This window comes from Oncorhynchus kisutch, linkage group LG7 (assembly GCF_002021735.2).
Source record: "Oncorhynchus kisutch isolate 150728-3 linkage group LG7, Okis_V2, whole genome shotgun sequence".
Lineage (NCBI taxonomy): Eukaryota > Metazoa > Chordata > Actinopteri > Salmoniformes > Salmonidae > Oncorhynchus > Oncorhynchus kisutch.
Genome location: NC_034180.2, coordinates 42,825,686 through 42,844,117, shown reverse-complemented (window position 1 = coordinate 42,844,117; position 18,432 = coordinate 42,825,686). Strand labels below are relative to the sequence as shown.

General features: G+C 47.3%; 1 protein-coding gene across 8 annotated transcripts in view; it reads right to left on the bottom strand.

Annotated features, from left to right (window-relative positions):
* Positions 1 to 4,637: 4,637 nt before the first annotated feature.
* Positions 4,638 to 18,432, bottom strand: part of LOC109894636 (homeobox-containing protein 1) — a 29,883-nt gene continuing 16,088 nt past the window's right edge. For 3 of the 8 annotated variants that reach the window (XM_031829128.1, XM_031829130.1, XM_031829129.1), the window contains exons 3-10: positions 18,076 to 18,161; positions 17,694 to 17,804; positions 15,744 to 15,900; positions 12,238 to 12,320; positions 9,253 to 9,348; positions 6,331 to 6,425; positions 5,619 to 5,702; positions 4,638 to 5,176 (exon numbers count right to left, since the gene is read on the bottom strand). In XM_031829128.1, the coding sequence (XP_031684988.1) occupies positions 4,808 to 5,176; positions 5,619 to 5,702; positions 6,331 to 6,425; positions 9,253 to 9,348; positions 12,238 to 12,320; positions 15,744 to 15,900; positions 17,694 to 17,804; positions 18,076 to 18,161 (1,081 nt within the window). In that variant the 3' untranslated portion in view covers positions 4,638 to 4,807. Of the gene's footprint in view, positions 5,177 to 5,618; positions 5,703 to 6,024; positions 6,151 to 6,330; positions 6,426 to 9,252; positions 9,349 to 12,237; positions 12,321 to 15,743; positions 15,901 to 17,693; positions 17,805 to 18,075; positions 18,162 to 18,432 lie in introns of those variants that run through there. The other 5 variants (XM_031829131.1, XM_031829132.1, XM_031829133.1 and 2 more) reach the window with 5 other exon arrangements.

Sequence of the window (18,432 nt, the reverse complement as noted above, 5' to 3'; positions counted from 1 at the left end):
TTTCTATCGTCTGCAGTTATTTTATGGAGAACGCTGCGTAATCTTCCGGAAGCCATGCATCGATTGCAATTCGAGTTAAATGTGCAGTTCAAGATTTGAACCAGTTGATACACATTTTGTGAAATCATGCAGTTAGATTTCAGTTGCTCAACAAAACCACACATTCTTTATTCTCTAGTAGGTACAGTAAACAAATGAGAAAATGTAACAAAGGCATAGTTTTCTACATATTCATTACAGAACAGTCTACTGTCCAAAAAAGGCACTAAATTCTGAAGTAGCAGAACAGGACTCATTTAACACTCATACATAATGTGAATACAAGGACTGGCGATATCCGTTCCTTCGGACCGCCAAAGGCAAAGCACCTCCCACACAGGTTAAAGTTCATTAAGTAGCAAATGCAACCTGGTTTAATATGCAGAGATTTGACTGATGTCAAAGACGCAAAACCAAAGTGTATGCTACTTAATATGCATTACGTCTCAGGTTAACGGTCTTGAGAGACGAGTAAAGACCTCAGAAACCTGAAGGAAGAAGCTTTGCCTTTGAGTAATGCAACACAAAACACACACGGCAGATTGTGCACATATCAAATGGAAAACACAAAACATGATATAAAAAATAAAAAGCATTTCATGAATCTAATATACATTCCTGTTTGGCAGAACTTTACACATGGAAGTAAAACTGAAAACAAAATATGAAATCTCTTATCTTGTAAGATACATATTTGATTAGAACAAAGCACTAGGTTAATGGCTAGCAGAAACCGTCCTCGGGTCAGCTTGGCTGTCATTCAAGACATACTGGACGACTTAAAGGGACAGTTCACCCCAAACAATGTTAGTCTCATCTCTACACCTTGAATCTTGCATGTGCGCTGGTCAGCCAACACTCCAATCGTTGTGTACATCTGTCAATGAGAAAGTTTCCAAATCGTTTGGGGTTGAGGTCTACAGATTTATTCATAATAGGACCTACACCAGTCAACTTGAATTTCAAGGTGAACTACCCCTGTAAAGGGGGGGGGGGGGGTTAAAACACCAAATTACCCCTAACCCTTGAACATGTGTCAGCCAGAAGATCAGTCTTCCTTCCTCCTATTGCCTGCCTGGTCTGTCAATCACTCAGGATGACCAATAAGCTACGAGGCGAGGAAACTGAAGCGCCATGGTAGTTTCTCCCATAAAGTGTCTTTTTAAAATACAATCTAAAAGTAGGTATCTTAGATAACAGCTTGTGTGTAGAACACGTCATGGCATATAAAGCTGATAGAAAAATAAGTGTTTGCATTACTCCCAGTACCAATAATAGAGACATTTATAATGCTCCCTTGATTGGCAATCTTTTAAAAGCGTAAATCATTTCCTTTCAACTGGGGAACGTGATTATAACATCAGTCGGTTGCCTTAAATAAAGGTTAAAAGCTAAAAACAAATGCTTTGGGTACAGCTACAATATGCTTATAGTTACCCCCATAACAAGCACATACACAAGGCCCCTCTCACTAGCTAGCATGATTCTATCTATTCCCTTCATCATTAAGAATTTAGGGGCAGTTTTTATTGCATCATTCGTAAGCAATAATATAATTAATGTCTGATCTCACTAGCTTTAAACCTAACCAGTTTAGGTAGTGCTACAACAAGGGAATATATAGGCTTCTCCAGGGGCCTGTTAAACCCTCACCACTTCCTGTCTCCAGAGGCCTGTTAAACCCTCACCACTTCCCGTCTCCCTTATACTGCGAAGTTGGAGGTGGGAGACAAAAACAGAGGGATAGAATGATGACGGGCATAGGGAGTGAGAGGGATGACAGGCATAGGGAGTGAGAGGGATGACGGGCATAGGGAGTGAGAGGGATGTCGGGCATAGGGAGTGAGAGGGATGACGGGCATAGGGAGTGAGAGGGATAGAGGGATGACGGGCATAGGGAGTGAGAGGGATGACGGGCATAGGGAGTGAGAGGGATAGAGGGATGACGGGCATAGGGAGTGAGAGGGATAGAGGGATGACGGGCATAGGGAGTGAGAGGGATAGAGGGATGACGGGCATAGGGAGTGAGAGGGATGACGGGCATAGGGAGTGAGAGGGATGACGGGCATAGGGAGTGAGAGGGATAGAGGGATGACGGGCATAGGGAGTGAGAGGGATAGAGGGATGACGGGCATAGGGAGTGAGAAGGATAGAGGGATGACGGGCATAGGGAGTGAGAAGGATAGAGGGATGACGGGCATAGGGAGTGAGAGGGATGACGGGCATAGGGAGTGAGAGGGATAGAGGGATGACGGGCATAGGGAGTGAGAGGGATGACGGGCATAGGGAGTGAGAGGGATAGAGGGATGACGGGCATAGGGAGTGAGAGGGATGACGGGCATAGGGAGTGAGAGGGATAGAGGGATGACGGGCATAGGGAGTGAGAGGGATGACGGGCATAGGGAGTGAGAGGGATAGAGGGATGACAGGCATAGGGAGTGAGAGGGATAGAGGGATGACGGGCATAGGGAGTGAGGGATAGAGTGATGACGGGCATAGGGGGTGAGGGATAGAGGGATGACAGGCATAGGGAGTGAGGGATGACGGGCATAGGGGGTGAGGGATAGAGGGATGACGGGCATAGGGGGTGATGAGAGAGCAAGAGAATTAAAGTGTGCAGAGCACCTTGGGGAGAAGGTGCCAAGGCAGGGGTCCTCCATGCTTAGAGGGAGGTTTGCAGGGTTCTATAATAAACTATTCTGAATCTTTAGACCCACACAGACAAGAGCATATACCATACATACACCCACACCTTCAGGACCAGACTTGCCAACGCAATGCCTCCAGAACAGTCTAAAGGGGGTACTAGGGGGTAACGAGGTATAGCTATTAGGGGATAGGGGTGGAGGTAGAACCAGGCCTCCCAACACCTCTAGAACAGTCTAAAAGGGTTTACTAGGGTGGTAGAGGTATTAGGGAGGGGATAGGGGTGGAGGTAGGACCCATAGGGCAAAATGAGTTTGACACTCCTGATTTACAGTATAACATTCCAATATGCTCTACCTGCACCATGACATACAATGTTTTCATACTCTATAACCTCATCCCCATGTACTCTAACAGTCACGTACCGTACATATACACTACAATTCAAACGTTTGGGGTCACTTAGAAAAGCTTTTTTTTGTCCATTAAAATAACATGAAATTGATTAGAAATACGGTGTAGACATTGTTAATGTTGTAAATGACTATTGTAGCTGGAAACGGCAGATTTTTATGGAATATCTACATAGGTGTACAGAGGCCCATTATCAGCAACCATCACTCTTGTTCCAATGGCACGTTGTGTTAGCTAATCCAAGTTTATCGTTTTAAAAGGCTAATTGATCATTAGAAAACCCTTTTGCAATTATGTTAGCACAGCTGAAAACGGTCTGATTAAAGAAGCAATAAAACTGGCCTTCTTTAGACTAGTTGAGTACCTGGAGCATCAGCATTTGTGGGTTCAATTACAGACTCAAAATGGCCAAAAACAAAGCACTTTCTTCTGAAACTCAGTCTATTCTTGTTCTGAGAAATTAAGGCTATTCCATTCAAGAAATTGAAGATTTTGTACAACGCTGTGTACTACTCCCTTCACAGAACAGTGCAAACTGTCTCTAGCCAGAATAGAAAGAGGAGTGGGAGGCCCCGGTGCACAACTGAGTAAGAGGACAAGTACATTAGAGTGTCTAGTTTGAGAAACAGACTCCTCACAAGTCCTCAACTGGCATCTTCATTAAATAGTACCCACAAAACACCAGTCTCAACGTCAACAGTAAAGAGGCGGCTCCAGGATGCTGGCCTTCTAGGCAGAGTTGCAAAGGAAAAGCCATATCTCAGACTGGCCAATAAAAATAAAAGATTAAGATGGGCAAAAGAACACAGACACTGGACAGAGGAACTCTGCCTAGAAGGCCAGCATCCCAGAGTCGCCTCTTCACTGTTGACATTGAGACTGGTGTTTTGTGGCTACTACTAATGAAGCAGCCAGTTCAGGACTTGTGAGGCATCTGTATCTCAAACTAGACACTAATGTCCTCTTGCTCCGTTGTGCACCGGGGCCTCCCACTCCTCTTTCTATTCTGGTTAGAGACAGTTTGCGCAGTTCTGTGAAGGGAGTAGTACACAGCGTTGTACGAGATCTTCAGTTTCTTGGCAATTTCTCGCATGGAATAGCCTTCATTTCTCAGAACAAGAATAGACTGACAAGTTTCAGAAGAAAGTTATTTGTTTCTGGCCATTTTGAGCCTGTAATCAAACCCACAAATGCTGATGTTTCAGATACTCAACTAGTCTAAAGAAGGCCAGTTTTATTGCTTCTTTAAATCAGGACAACAGTTTTCAGCTGTGCTAACATAATTGCAAAAGGGTTTTCTAATGATCAATTAGCCTTTTAAAATTATAAACTTGGATTAGCTAACACAACTTGCCATTGGAACAAGAGTGATGGTTGCTGATAATGGCCCTCTCTACGCCTATGTAGATATTTCATAAAAAATCTGTCGTTTACAGCTACAATAGTCATTTACAACATTAACAATGTCTACACTGTATTTCTGATAAATTTGATGTCATTTTAAATGGACAAAAAAATGTGCTTTTCTTTCAAAAACAAGGACATTTCTAAGTGACCCCAAACTTTTGAACAGTAGTATTCACTCCCTCTTTCTTACTGTGATGTACACATACACACACACACCTTTCCCTCCCTTGTTCATACTGTCATGTATACACACATCTTTCCCTCCCTCTCATCCCTCCCACTCATCCACAGTCCCCCCCCCCTAGTTGGGCTCCACCACCTCGGTCTTGATGTCACTGCCTGTCCCGCCCAGGGCCAATCCTCCCCCCGCCTGCGTGGCCAGGGCGAGGATGCTATGATTGACGGCCGCCATCTCCACTGCGAGAGTGATGGGATCCTGGTGCTCCAGGGCATTGCTGTGATTGGTGGAGGAGTTGTCCTGGAGGGAGGGGGGGGAGGGGGCAGACCGGGACACACCCGTCAGTCTGGAACCCTCCGTCCCTGCCCCCTGAGCGAGACTCGCTCCCGAGAGCAAGGATCGGCAAATCAGAGAGCTGGCCCTCTGGACGGCCAAGCCCCCCCTGCCCGAGCCGGGCCAAGCCGCCAGCCAGCTTGGCAGCAGGGTGGGAACCTGCAACCGCAAGAGGGGGAGGAGTCATGGGTCATGTTTACACATATGTGGTCTTCAACCCTGACACAGACAACTGAGCGGCGCATTTACTACGCAAAACCACAAATCAGTTCACAGACCACATCTGGGTTCGAGACCCCTGACCTACACTGACCTGAAAGACATGGATAGCTAAAGCAAAGTCTAACAGGTTGATTTCCACTGTCCTGCTTTTTCAGATGGAGAATCTGCTTGAGACGCACCCTTGTTCGGTTACAGAACACAACTGGTTCGCATGGTCAAACGCATGCAAACAAATGATAAGAATTTGTTCCCCCCCCCACTTGCTGATTAGCTACCCGTCTAACAGATTTGGCATAGAGAAAAAGTTCTGTACCAAACATGGAGTACAGTATGAATATGTAAACCATAATACAATAGGAGTTGTAACAGGATACAGTACCTGTGTGGGAGAGGACAGGTCTCGCCGACTGAGACTGAAAGGTCTGGTCACAGCTCTTTTCTCAAACAGAGGAACCTCACAGCCCTGTAGGTAAACAAAGAGACTGAGGCTGAAAGGTCTGGTCACAGCTCTTTTCTCAAACAGAGGAACCTCACAGCCCTGTAGGTAAACAAAGAGGCTAAACTGAAAGGTCTGGTCACAGCTCTCTTCTCAAACAGAGGAACCTCACAGCCCTGTAGGTAAACAAAGAGACTGAGGCTGAAAGGTCTGGTCACAGCTCTTTTCTCAAACAGAGGAACCTCACAGCCCTGTAGGTAAACAAAGAGACTGAGGCTGAAAGGTCTGGTCACAGCTCTCTTCTCAAACAGAGGAACCTCACAGCCCTGTAGGTAAACAAAGAGACTGAGGCTGAAAGGTCTGGTCAAAGCTCTCTTCTCAAACAGAGGAACCTCACAGCCCTGTAGGTAAACAAAGAGGCTAAACTGAAAGGTCTGGTCACAGCTCTTTTCTCAAACAGAGGAACCTCACAGCCCTGTAGGTAAACAAAGAGACAAGGTGTTAAACCACACCCCTTGGCTACAACATACAACACAAACTGGGAGAGAACATTTCACTTTCTCAGGGGTGTTCCATCATGTATATCATAGACCACCTGTCAGATACAACAAAGTGCATGGGTTCTGGACCACTCCACTGTCTTATGAGTGGTTACCTGGTCAGAGAAGTCATTCCCGTCGATTTCGTCGCTGTTGGAGTGTCCTCCAGGGCTCTGGACTTCAATCCCATGGCTCTCCAGGATTGCTGCTTCTTCGGAAAAAAACAGACCTGATCATAACATATCTGATGTCTACCACACACACACAGACATACAGACTCTACCACACACACACTGACAAACAGACTCTACCACACATACACACTGTGATAAAATAATTTTTATGTTTAAGATAATGACTAAAGTATTCCACCCTGAAACCATATAATTGTATGAAATGTGTTAATCCAATAATGTGTGTGACTAGGCCATTGTGTTACTATTTCGCAATACGAGCTGGGTATAGTTGAGACATTCAAGAACAACTGAACTGTCGACTTGTGAGAACGGTGAAACTAATAACTGGAAAGAGACCTCCCCACCCCAGGGAGGAGGGAAACTGTTAGAAATAGCTTGCAGAAGATGATGAAACATGTTGCAGAAGGGTGATAAACAATGTATGTGAACTTTGGAAAACTACAGCCCACCTAAAGAGAGGTGGAGTTTCTACTGATGCGAGTTCATGTGTGTGTGCTATAAAAAGATTGTGTTCTCATTTAGAAGACAGAGCGCTCTCTGAATAAAGTATTGATCTGTTGTGTTCTCATTTAGAAGAGAGAGCGCTCTCTGAATAAAGTATTGATCTGTTGTGTTCTCATTTAGAAGAGAGAGCGCTCTCTGAATAAAGTATTGATCTGTTGTGTTCTCATTTAGAAGAGAGAGCGCTCTCTGAATAAAGTATTGATCTGTTGTGTTCTCATTTAGAAGACAGAGCGCTCTCTGAATAAAGTATTGATCTGTTGTGTTCTCATTTAGAAGACAGAGCGCTCTCTGAATAAAGTATTGATCTGCTGTGTTCTCATTTAGAAGACAGAGCGCTCTCTGAATAAAGTATTGATCTATTGTGTTCTCATTTAGAAGACAGAGCGCTCTCTGAATAAAGTATTGATCTGTTGTGTTCTCATTTAGAAGAGAGAGCGCTCTCTGAATAAAGTATTGATCTGCTGTGTTCTCATTTAGAAGAGAGAGCGCTCTCTGAATAAAGTATTGATCTGTTGTGTTCTCATTTAGAAGACAGAGCGCTCTCTGAATAAAGTATTGATCTGCTGTGTTCTCATTTAGAAGACAGAGCGCTCTCTGAATAAAATATTGATCTGTTGTGTTCTCATTTAGAAGACAGAGAGCTCTCTGAATAAAGTATGGATCTGTTGTGTTCTCATTTAGAAGACAGAGCGCTCTCTGAATAAAGTATTGATCTGTTGTGTTCTCATTTAGAAGACAGAGCGCTCTCTGAATAAAGTATTGATCTGTTGTGTTCTCATTTAGAAGACAGAGCGCTCTCTGAATAAAGTATTGATCTGTTGTGTTCTCATTTAGAAGACAGAGCGCTCTCTGAATAAAGTATTGATCTGTTGTGTTCTCATTTAGAAGACAGAGCGCTCTCTGAATAAAGTATTGATCTGTTGTGTTCTCATTTAGAAGACAGAGCGCTCTCTGAATAAAGTATTGATCTGTTGTGTTCTCATTTAGAAGAGAGAGCGCTCTCTGAATAAAGTATGGATCTGCTGTGTTCTCATTTAGAAGACAGAGCGCTCTCTGAATAAAGTATTGATCTGTTGTGTTCTCATTTAGAAGACAGAGCGCTCTCTGAATAAAGTATTGATCTGTTGTGTTCTCATTTAGAAGACAGAGCGCTCTCTGAATAAAGTATTGATCTGTTGTGTTCTCATTTAGAAGAGAGAGCGCTCTCTGAATAAAGTATTGATCTGCTGTGTTCTCATTTAGAAGACAGAGCGCTCTCTGAATAAAGTATTGATCTGTTGTGTTCTCATTTAGAAGACAGAGCGCTCTCTGAATAAAGTATTGATCTATTGTGTTCTCATTTAGAAGACAGAGCGCTCTCTGAATAAAGTATTGATCTGTTGTGTTCTCATTTAGAAGACAGAGCGCTCTCTGAATAAAGTATTGATCTGTTGTGTTCTCATTTAGAAGAGAGAGCGCTCTCTGAATAAAGTATTGATCTGCTGTGTTCTCATTTAGAAGACAGAGCGCTCTCTGAATAAAGTATTGATCTGTTGTGTTCTCATTTAGAAGACAGAGCACTCTCTGAATAAAGTATTGATCTGTTGTGTTCTCATTTAGAAGACAGAGATCTCTCTGAATAAAGTATTGATCTATTGCAGAATCTGAGACTTTGTCTAATTCTTTATTAACTGAAGCCTTACAACCTTTCTTACACACACTGACACAGACGCTCTACCACACACACTGACACAGACTCTCTACCACACACACTGACACAGACTCTCTACCACACACACTGACACAGACTCTCTACCACACACACTGACACACAGCCTCTCTCACACACAGACATACAGACACACACACAGAGACATAGACTCACACAGACTCTCTCACACACACACACTGACACACAGAATCTCTACCACACACACTGACACAGACTTTCTACCACCCACACTGACACAGATTCTCTACCACACACACACTGACACACAGACTCTCTACCACACACACACTGACTCTCTACCACACACACACACACACTGACACACAGACTCTACCACACTGACACAGACTCTCTACCACACACACACACACTGACATACAGACTCTCTACCACACACACATACTCTCTACCACACACACACACTGACATAGACTCTCTACCACACACACTGACATATAGACTCTCTCTCTCTCACACACACACACACACACACACACACACACACACACACACACACACACACACACACACACACACACACACACACACACACACACTGACATACAGACTCTCTCACACACACACACACACACACACACACACCCCGAGGGGGTCGGAAACGTTACCTATGTTGGCACGTCTCTTGATCTCTTTGCGGCGGTTGGCGAACCAGTTGTAGACCTTCAGAGACGTGACCTTCTCCAGATCAGACAGCTTCTTCCCTGCACTCACAAACACACGCACACATTCTCAGTGTTACAAGTGTACTCAATATACAGGGCCTTCAGAAAGTATTCACACCCCTTGACTTTTTCCACTTTGTTATGTGTTACAGCCTGAATGTTGTGTCTACACACAACATCTCAATGTCAAAGTGGATTTATGTGTTACAGCCTGAATGTTGAGTCTACACACAACATCTCAATGTCAAAGTGGATTTATGTTTTTACAGCCTGAATGTTGTGTCTACACACAACATCTCAATGTCAAAGTGGATTTATGTTTTTACAGCCTGAATGTTGTGTCTACACACAACATCTCAATGTCAAAGTGGATTTATGTTTTTACAGCCTGAATGTTGAGTCTACACACAACATCTCAATGTCAAAGTGGATTTATGTTTTTACAGCCTGAATGTTGTGTCTACACACAACATCTCAATGTCAAAGTGGATTTATGTTTTTACAGCCTGAATGTTGAGTCTACACACAACATCTCAATGTCAAAGTGGATTTATGTTTTTACAGCCTGAATGTTGTGTCTACACACAACATCTCAATGTCAAAGTGGATTTATGTTTTTACAGCCTGAATGTTGTGTCTACACACAACATCTCAATGTCAAAGTGGATTTATGTTTTTACAGCCTGAATGTTGAGTCTACACACAACATCTCAATGTCAAAGTGGATTTATGTTTTTACAGCCTGAATGTTGAGTCTACACACAACATCTCAATGTCAAAGTGGATTTATGTTTTTACAAATGTAAAGCTGAAATGTCTAGAGTCAGTAAGTATTGAGAGTCAACTATTTTGTAATGTCAAGCCTAAATAAGTTCAGGAGTAGAAATGTGCTTAAGTCACATATACTGAACAAAAATATAAACACAAATTGCAACGATTTTACTGCGTTACAGTTCATAAAAAAATAAGTCAATAGAAATAAATGTGTTCGGCCCTAATCTAGTGGTTTCACATGGGTGGGCAGACATGGGTGGGCAGACATGGGTGGGCAGACATGGGTGGGCAGACATGGGTGGGCAGACATGGTGGGCAGACATGGGTGGGCAGACATGGGTGGGCAATGCTTATGGTAGAGAAATTAAATTGCAATCATCTGCAGTCAGCATGCCAATTGCACACTCCCTTAAAACTTGAGACATCTGTGGCATTGTGTTGTGTGACAAAACTGCACAGTTTAGAGTGACCTTTTATTGTCCCCAGTACAAGGTGCACCTGTGTAATGATCATACTATTTAATCAGCTTCTTGATATGCCACAAATGTCAGGTGGATGAATTATGTCGGCAAAGGAGAAATGCTAACTCACAGGGATGTAAACAAATTTGCGTTCCACATTTTTGTGCGTATGGAAAAATGGGATCTGTAATTTCAGCTTGTTTATATTTTTGTTCAGTATACTTCAGATGAGTAGGCAACACTAACGAATAAGCCATCCATCCTCAACAGCTCCCTCCTGTAGGCCAACACTTCTGTTCTGCAGAATGAACGAGTCGTGCGTTCCATCTGGCCACCACATTCAGCAGCGTTTTCTCCTGCACATTAAGAGTGCCTTTTCTCGTTTTTGGATGGCGCTTTTATGGCGTCTGTTGCTCTGTTCGTATTCGGGAACCCATTGATGGCAAAGAAACCCCTCGACTTCAATCTGTTGTTTGATGGTGTATGGAAATGGTATGGTAAAGTTCATTTTGCTGATGATTGACTCCAAAATATTGGCTCATCGAGGGCTGTGAGATTCGTCTGCAAGCCGCCTGCTGACATGTTCGCTTTTGTCTCTAAAAACGTCTCTCTGCCAAATGCAGCTTGTGTCAAATCTTCCAACACAGCAAGATCACCGTATTTAATCATTTCACACATTACTGTAGACCTATTTTATATGGATATTATGGTAACGAATGCACTGATGTGATCAAATGATACAGCATATATCCTGTCAAAATATGTTATATGAATTCACAATGAAATCGAAAATGATTTAATTATTACTCTCACAATTTCAACATATATTTTCCCCATTCTGCACTTGACAAGCAGTTTCCTTATTCCACCACTTGGCACTGTGCGTACTCATGGGCATGGCGGTGCGTACTCATGGGCATGGCTGTGTGTACTCATGGGCATGGCGGTGCGTACTCATGGGCATGGCGGTGCGTACTCATGGGCATGGCGGTGCGTACTCATGGGCATGGCGGTGCGTACTCATGGGCATGGCTGTGCGTACTCATGGGCATGGCTGTGCGTACTCATGGGCATGGCGGTGCGTACTCATGGGCATGGCGGTGCGTACTCATGGGCATGGCGGTGCGTACTCATGGGCATGGCGGTGCGTACTCATGGGCATGGCAGTGCGTACTCAAGGGCATGGCGGTGCGTACTCATGGGCATGGCGGTGCGTACTCATGGGTATGGCGGTGCGTACTCATGGGCATGGCGGTGCGTACTCATGGGCATGGCGGTGCGTACTCATGGGCATGGCTGTGTGTACTCATGGGCATGGCTGTGCGTACATTTACCACACTCTCAAGCAAACAATCATGTTGATAAATCTCACACTTTGTGTGGAAATGATCCCAAGGTTTAAGCTCAGATTTGTGCCTGATTGATAAATGAGGCCCCTGAAAGACTCAGCTGTAATCGCTGCCAAAGGTGATTCTAACATGCATGGACTCACAGGGTTGAATACTTATCTAATCAAGGTAGTGTTATATTTTCCATTAATAAAAAAATTGCATTTTGTGTAGATAGTTAAACAAAAAATTACAATTATATCCATTTTAATCCGACTTTGTAAAAAAAGTTTTGGGGAAAAAGTAAATGAGTTTGAATACTTTCTGAAGGCCTTTCTCTAGACTTTCCTCCTACTGGTTCTCACCTGGCTTCTGGATGACAGCGTTGCAGGCGTTAGAGATCTCCTCTCTTTTAGCTTCATCAGGGTACTGGTTCTCATTGAAGTAACTGGAAGAGAAAACACAAATAACCACAATGACTACTAGGCAATATTCACTTTGTTCCAAATGTAACGGAAGCTCCTTTCCCCACGAACACCCCTTATCTAGCACAACAACACGTCCCATCTGCCTCCCTTTCAACCTTTCCCTCCTCCTCAACTCTTTCCCCATCACCACTCCCTCTCTCCTCCTCACCACTCCCTCTCTCCTCCTCATCTCTCCCTCTTTCTCTCCTCCTCACCTCTCCCCCTCTCTCTCCTCCTCACCCCTCCCTCTCTCCTCCTCACCTCTCCCTCTCGCTCTCCTCCTCACCTCTCCCTCTCGCTCTCCTCCTCACCTCTCCCTCTCTCCTCCTCACCTCTCCCTCCCGCTCTCCTCCTCACCACTCCCTCTCTCCTCCTCACCACTCCATCTCCCTCTCCCCTCATCTCTCCCTCTTTCTCTCCTCCTCACCTCTCCCTCTTTCTCACCTCACCTCTCCCTCTCTCTCCTCCTCACCTCTCCCTCTCGCTCTCCTCCTCACCACTCCCTCTCCCCTCCTCACCTCTCCCTCTTTCTCACCTCACCTCTCCCTCTCTCTCCTCCTCACCTCTCCCTCCTCCTCACCTCTCCCTCTCTCTCTCTCTCTCTCCTCCTCACCACCACTCCCTCTCCTCCTCACCTCTCCCTCTCTCTCTCCTCCTCACCACCACTCCCTCTCTCCTCACCACCACTCCCTCGCTCTCTCCTCCTCACCTCCTCCTCACCACCACTCCCTCTCTCTCTCTCCTCCTCACCCCTACTCCCTCTCTCCTCCTCACCACTCCCTCTCTCCTCCTCACCACTCCCTCTCCTCCTCCTCACCTCTCCCTCTCTCCTCCTCACCTCTCCCCCCTCTCCTCCTCAACCTCTCCCCTCCTCACCACTCCCTCTCTCCCCCCCTCTCTCCTCACCACTCCCCCCCCCTCCCCCCTCTCTCCTCACCACTCCCCTCTCTCCTCCCTCTCTCCTCCTCACTCTCCTCCTCACCACTCCCTCTCTCTCCTCCCTCTCCTCCTCACCACTCCCTCTCCTCCTGACCACACCCTCTCTCCTCCTCACCACTCCCTCTCTCTCTCCTCCCTCTCTCCTCATCACCACTCCCTCTCTCTCTCCTCCCTCTCTCCTCACCACTCTCTCTCTCTCTCCTCCCTCTCTCTCTCCTCACCACTCCCTCTCTCTCCTCCTCACCACTCCCTCTCTCTCTCTCCTCCTCACCACTCCCTCTCTCCTCCTCACCTCTCCCTCTCTCCTCCTCACCTCTCCCTCTCTCCTCCTCACCTCTCCCTCTCTCCTCCTCACCTCTCCCTCTCTCCTCCTCACCTCTCCCTCTCTCCTCCTCACCTCTCCCTCTCTCCTCCTCACCTCTCCCTCTCTCCTCCTCACCTCTCCCTCTCTCCTCCTCACCACTCTCTCTCTCCTCCTCACCACTCTCTCTCTCCTCCTCACCACTCTCTCTCTCCTCCTCACCACTCTCTCTCTCCTCCTCACCACTCCCCTCTCTCCTCCTCACCACTCCCTCTCTCCTCCTCACCTCTCCCTCTCTCCTCCTCACCTCTCCCTCCTCACCTCTCCCTCTCTCCTCCTCACCTCTCCCTCTCTCCTCCTCACCACTCCCTCTCTCTCCTCCCTCTCTCTCTCCCTCCTCACTCTCCTCCCTCTCCTCCTCACCACTCCCTCTCTCCTCCTCACCACTTCCCTCTCCTCCTGACCACACCCTCTCTCCTCCTCACCCCTCCCTCTCTCCTCCTCACCCCTCCCTCTCTCCTCCTCACCTCTCCCTCTCTCCTCCCTCATCTCTTCCCTCACCTCTCCCTCCTCACCTCTCCCTCCTTACCTCTCCCTCTCTCCTCCTCACCTCTCCCTCTCTCCTCCTCACCTCTCCCTCTCTCCTCCTCACCTCTCCCTCTCTCCTCCTCACCACTCCCTCTCTCTCCTCCCTCTCCTCCTCACCACTCCCTCTCCTCCTGACCACAACCCTCTCTCCTCCTCACCACTCCCTCTCTCTCTCCTCCCTCTCTCCTCATCACACGCCCTCTCTCTCCTCCCCTCTCTCCTCACCACTCTCTCTCTCTCCTCCACTCTCTCCTCTCTCTCCTCTCTCTCCTCCTCACCACTCCTCTCTCTCGCGCTCCTCTAGCCACTCCCTCTCTCTCTCCTCCTCCTCACCAACTCCCCTCTCTACCTCCTCACCTCTCCGCCCTCCTCCTCACCTCTCCTCTCTCCTCCTCACGCTCTTCCTCGCTCATCCTCCATCTCCTCACATCTCAGTTCCCGCTCTCCTCCTCACCTCGCCCGCTCTCCTTCTTCACATCGCTCCTCTCACTCCTCTCACCTCTCCTCTCTCTCCTCAAACCACTCTCTTCTCGTCCTCCTCACCACTCTCTCTCTCCTCCGCGAACCACCTCTCTCTCTCCTCCTCACCACTCTCTCTCTCTCCTCCTCACCACGACTCCCTCTGCTCCTCCTCACCACTCCCTCGCCTCCGCCCGCACCTCTCCCTCTCTCCTCCTCACCACTTCCCTCCTCAACCGTCTCCCTCTCCGTCCTCCTCACCTCGCCCTCTCTCCTCCTCACCACTCCCTCTTCTCTCCCTCCTCTCTCCCTCCTCACTCTCCTCCCTCTCCTCCTCACCACTCCCTCTCTCCTCACCACACCCTCTCTCCTCCTCACCCCTCCCTCTCTCCTCCTCACCCCTCCCTCTCTCCTCCTCACCTCTCCCTCTCTCCTCCTCATCTCTCCCTCACCTCTCCCTCCTCACCTCTCCCTCCTTACCTCTCCTCTCTCCTCCTCACCTCTCCCTCTCTCCTCCTCACCTCTCCCTCTCTCCTCCTCACCTCTCCCTCTCTCCTCCTCACCACTCCCTCTCCTCCCTCTCTCTCCTCACCACTCCCCCTCTCTCTCCTCCTCACCACTCCCTCTCCTCCTCACCACTCCCTCTCTCCTCCTGACCACACCCTCTCTCTCCTCCTCACCACTCCCTCTCTCCATCCTCCCTCTCTCCTCCTCACCCCTCCCTCTCTCCTCCTCACCCCTCCCTCTCTCCTCCTCACCACTCCCTCTCTCTCCTCCCTCTCTCCTCATCACCACTCCCTCTCTCTCTCCTCCCTCTCTCTCTCCTCACCACTCCCTCTCTCTCTCCTCCTCACCACTCCCTCTCTCTCTCCTCCTCCCTCTCTCCTCCTCACCACTCCCTCTCTCCTCCTCACCACTCCCCCTCTCCTCCTCACCACTCCCTCTCTCCTCCTCACCACTCCCTCTCTCCTCCTCACCACTCCCTCTCCTCCTCACCTCTCCCTCTCTCCTCCTCACCTCTCCCACTCTCCTCCTCACCACTCCCTCTCCTCCCTCTCTCCTCCTCCCTCCTCACCACTCCCTCTCTCCTCCTCACCACTCCCTCTCTCCTCCTCACCTCTCCATCACAGACAGACATTCTTTCCTCCAGGTAAAGCGACTGCCTCTGCGCAGACGGAAGCTCCCGGGGGTGGAGCTTATAGGGGGCGGAGTCTGCCGCAACTCCACCACGTCCTCCAGAGCCATGGGGGCTGGTCGCATCGTCAGAGTTGCACCTGGAGACACAACCATGATGTAACCATGGAAATACAACCATGATGTAACTAGCCATGGGTGTATTTAGTGAGGTGAAACGTTCAGAATGTTTGAAATCTATTTGAAAAATGCTGTGATTTTCATTGTTGATGAGTACATTTATGATGATTCAGCACCCTATTGTATTGAAGAACAATAACTTTAGAGTGTTATACTGGCTGTGTGGCGACTATAAAAGAAGAACCTGGACTGTGGACAGTAATTCACAGTGAACCCCCTCTGAAGCCTCATGTAGTGTGTGTGTGCCTGGACAGAAATATGGAATCGTTTACAGTATCTAGTGAGTGTTGGTGTTTCTGGCACCACAGAGCATTAACCTAATGAACAAGGAAAGCTGCTGGATGGCTGTGACACACACAGCCAGGGGAAAGGTGGGTTGGGACGATCTATGGATGTTCTTGCTTGTGCTTGAGACTAGAACCTCCATGTATTACTTCCTGACTGCAAATCTATGACTCACATCTAGGCTTGTTTTTTAAATTGTAACTAAAATAATAAACTACAATAATATGTCATTCATCTAGATCGATAGTCAACACAGATCAGCAGGTTTTAAAATCAGGGCCTCGAGTTCCACACCACGGCTGTTTATTCCCCTCTAATCAGGGACCAATAAAGACCTTTGATTGGCCCAATAGTCCATTTAGTGGCATGGATCAAGCAATCAATTAATGACTAGGGAGAAAGAAGAACAACCTGCAGTACAGCAGGGCAGGAAGCCCGGATGTAAATAGATCTGCTGTATGTAGCACTGTACACACTAACAGTAATTGTCTATAGGTGCTGTGACATACACAGTCCACCAGGGCGCGCCACTACACCCTCCCCTCAACACAGACACAGAGGCCGGTGTGATTTCACAAGTTTGCTTTTTATTAAAAAATCTGTTTTTCACCATGGTCATATACAGTCAGACACCAGTACTCTTTAAGGCCTAGCTATAGTCATCATAATAATGTATTCAATTAGGTTTATACAGTGCTTAAAGCACTTTACATTTCAATTGTATTAGCAACATCATAGCTATACAACTACAAATAATGCTACTCATAAACACCTGCCACTAATGAGCATTTTAATATTTGTGGCTGTGATAGCTTATTGGCTGCTGCACCCAGAGGGCAGGGAGGGACACAGGAAATGGGAAGTGACACATTTGGACACAGGATGGAGTCAGACACACAATGGGGTTGTGGGGGCAGAAACAGGTTGTAGGGGAGTTTGAAAGGTGCTGTAACATGATTTGGGGCAGGACAAATACTGACTGGAACAGTTTGGGGGAAGGACTTTAATACTGCATGAGGCATGTCTGAGGAAAAGCTATGTCCATCGAAAGAGATGTGGTGCAAGAGGGCATATGGGTAGTGTCGTCACATGTAGTGGCTACAAACAAAGACAGATTTGGCATTAGTGCCCCCTAGAAAAGTGCATTACATTGGGCAAAAGTAACAGTTTAGGGATACATAGCGAGGATTTGGAAGGGCCATCATTACTTTCCAGCCATAGAATGTCAAGAAATAGTCAATGGACTCACCAATCAGTTGTCATCGTATAACCCCTTCTGCCCTCTCTAGTTTGTGCAGAATCAGAGAGAGTGTCTAATAGTGGATGGAACGGGTGGAACAACTGAAGAGGGACTGGACAGACGGGAGGAGGCTGGAGGTGGGGGGGCTGAGGAGGGGGTCTGCCAACGGGTGGAGGACGTGGAAGTGGTGGTGGGACTGGGCATGCGGGTGGTGGTGGTGGGCATTACCAGGGGTGGTCTTCTCCAGCTGGTACCAGCGGTAGAAGGCCCTCTTCTTCTGTTCGCTAAGGTCCGAGCCCTGCTGCAGCAGCCAGTGAGAGATACGACTCTGACTGATACCTGGAGGGAGGCAGGGAGGCAGGGAGGGGGGACAGAAAGAGACAGAGAGAGAAAAATATGGGGGAGGGAAAGGGAGAAAGAGCACAGAAAGCAAGATTTATTACCTAGCCAATGCATATACAGTGGATGAAGTACTTGCTATGTGCCATTCAAGCCACACTAACACTCCTAGAAATCATGATGACTCTGTTTTAAGTGTACACCAAAGTGAGCACAGTTCCACTCCAACATAGTGTAGTGTGCTGTATTAGCCACTAGGAAGCATACTGACCTGTGACCTGAGCCACCACTGCCTGAGAGATGCGCCTGTTCCCCAGGAATGCCTTGATCTCCTCCTTGATTATGGCACTGTCCCTTCTGGACGGAGAGAGAGAGAAAGAGTGAGAGAGAGCGAGAGAAAGAGAGCGAGAGAGAGAGAGAGGAAAAATAGAAAAGAGAACATTGTTCTCTTTCCTAGGAAGCTGGAGAAAAGAGAGGTGATGTGGAAAGACGGAGAGGAAAAGAGAAAATGAAGAGAAGCCATGAAGAGCCGGAGACCAGAAAGTACAATTGGATTGGAAGGAAAGACTGAATGAAAAAAAGGAAACATGAGAGGCTGAGAGAAAGCAAGGAGAATAGGGGTCAGGGC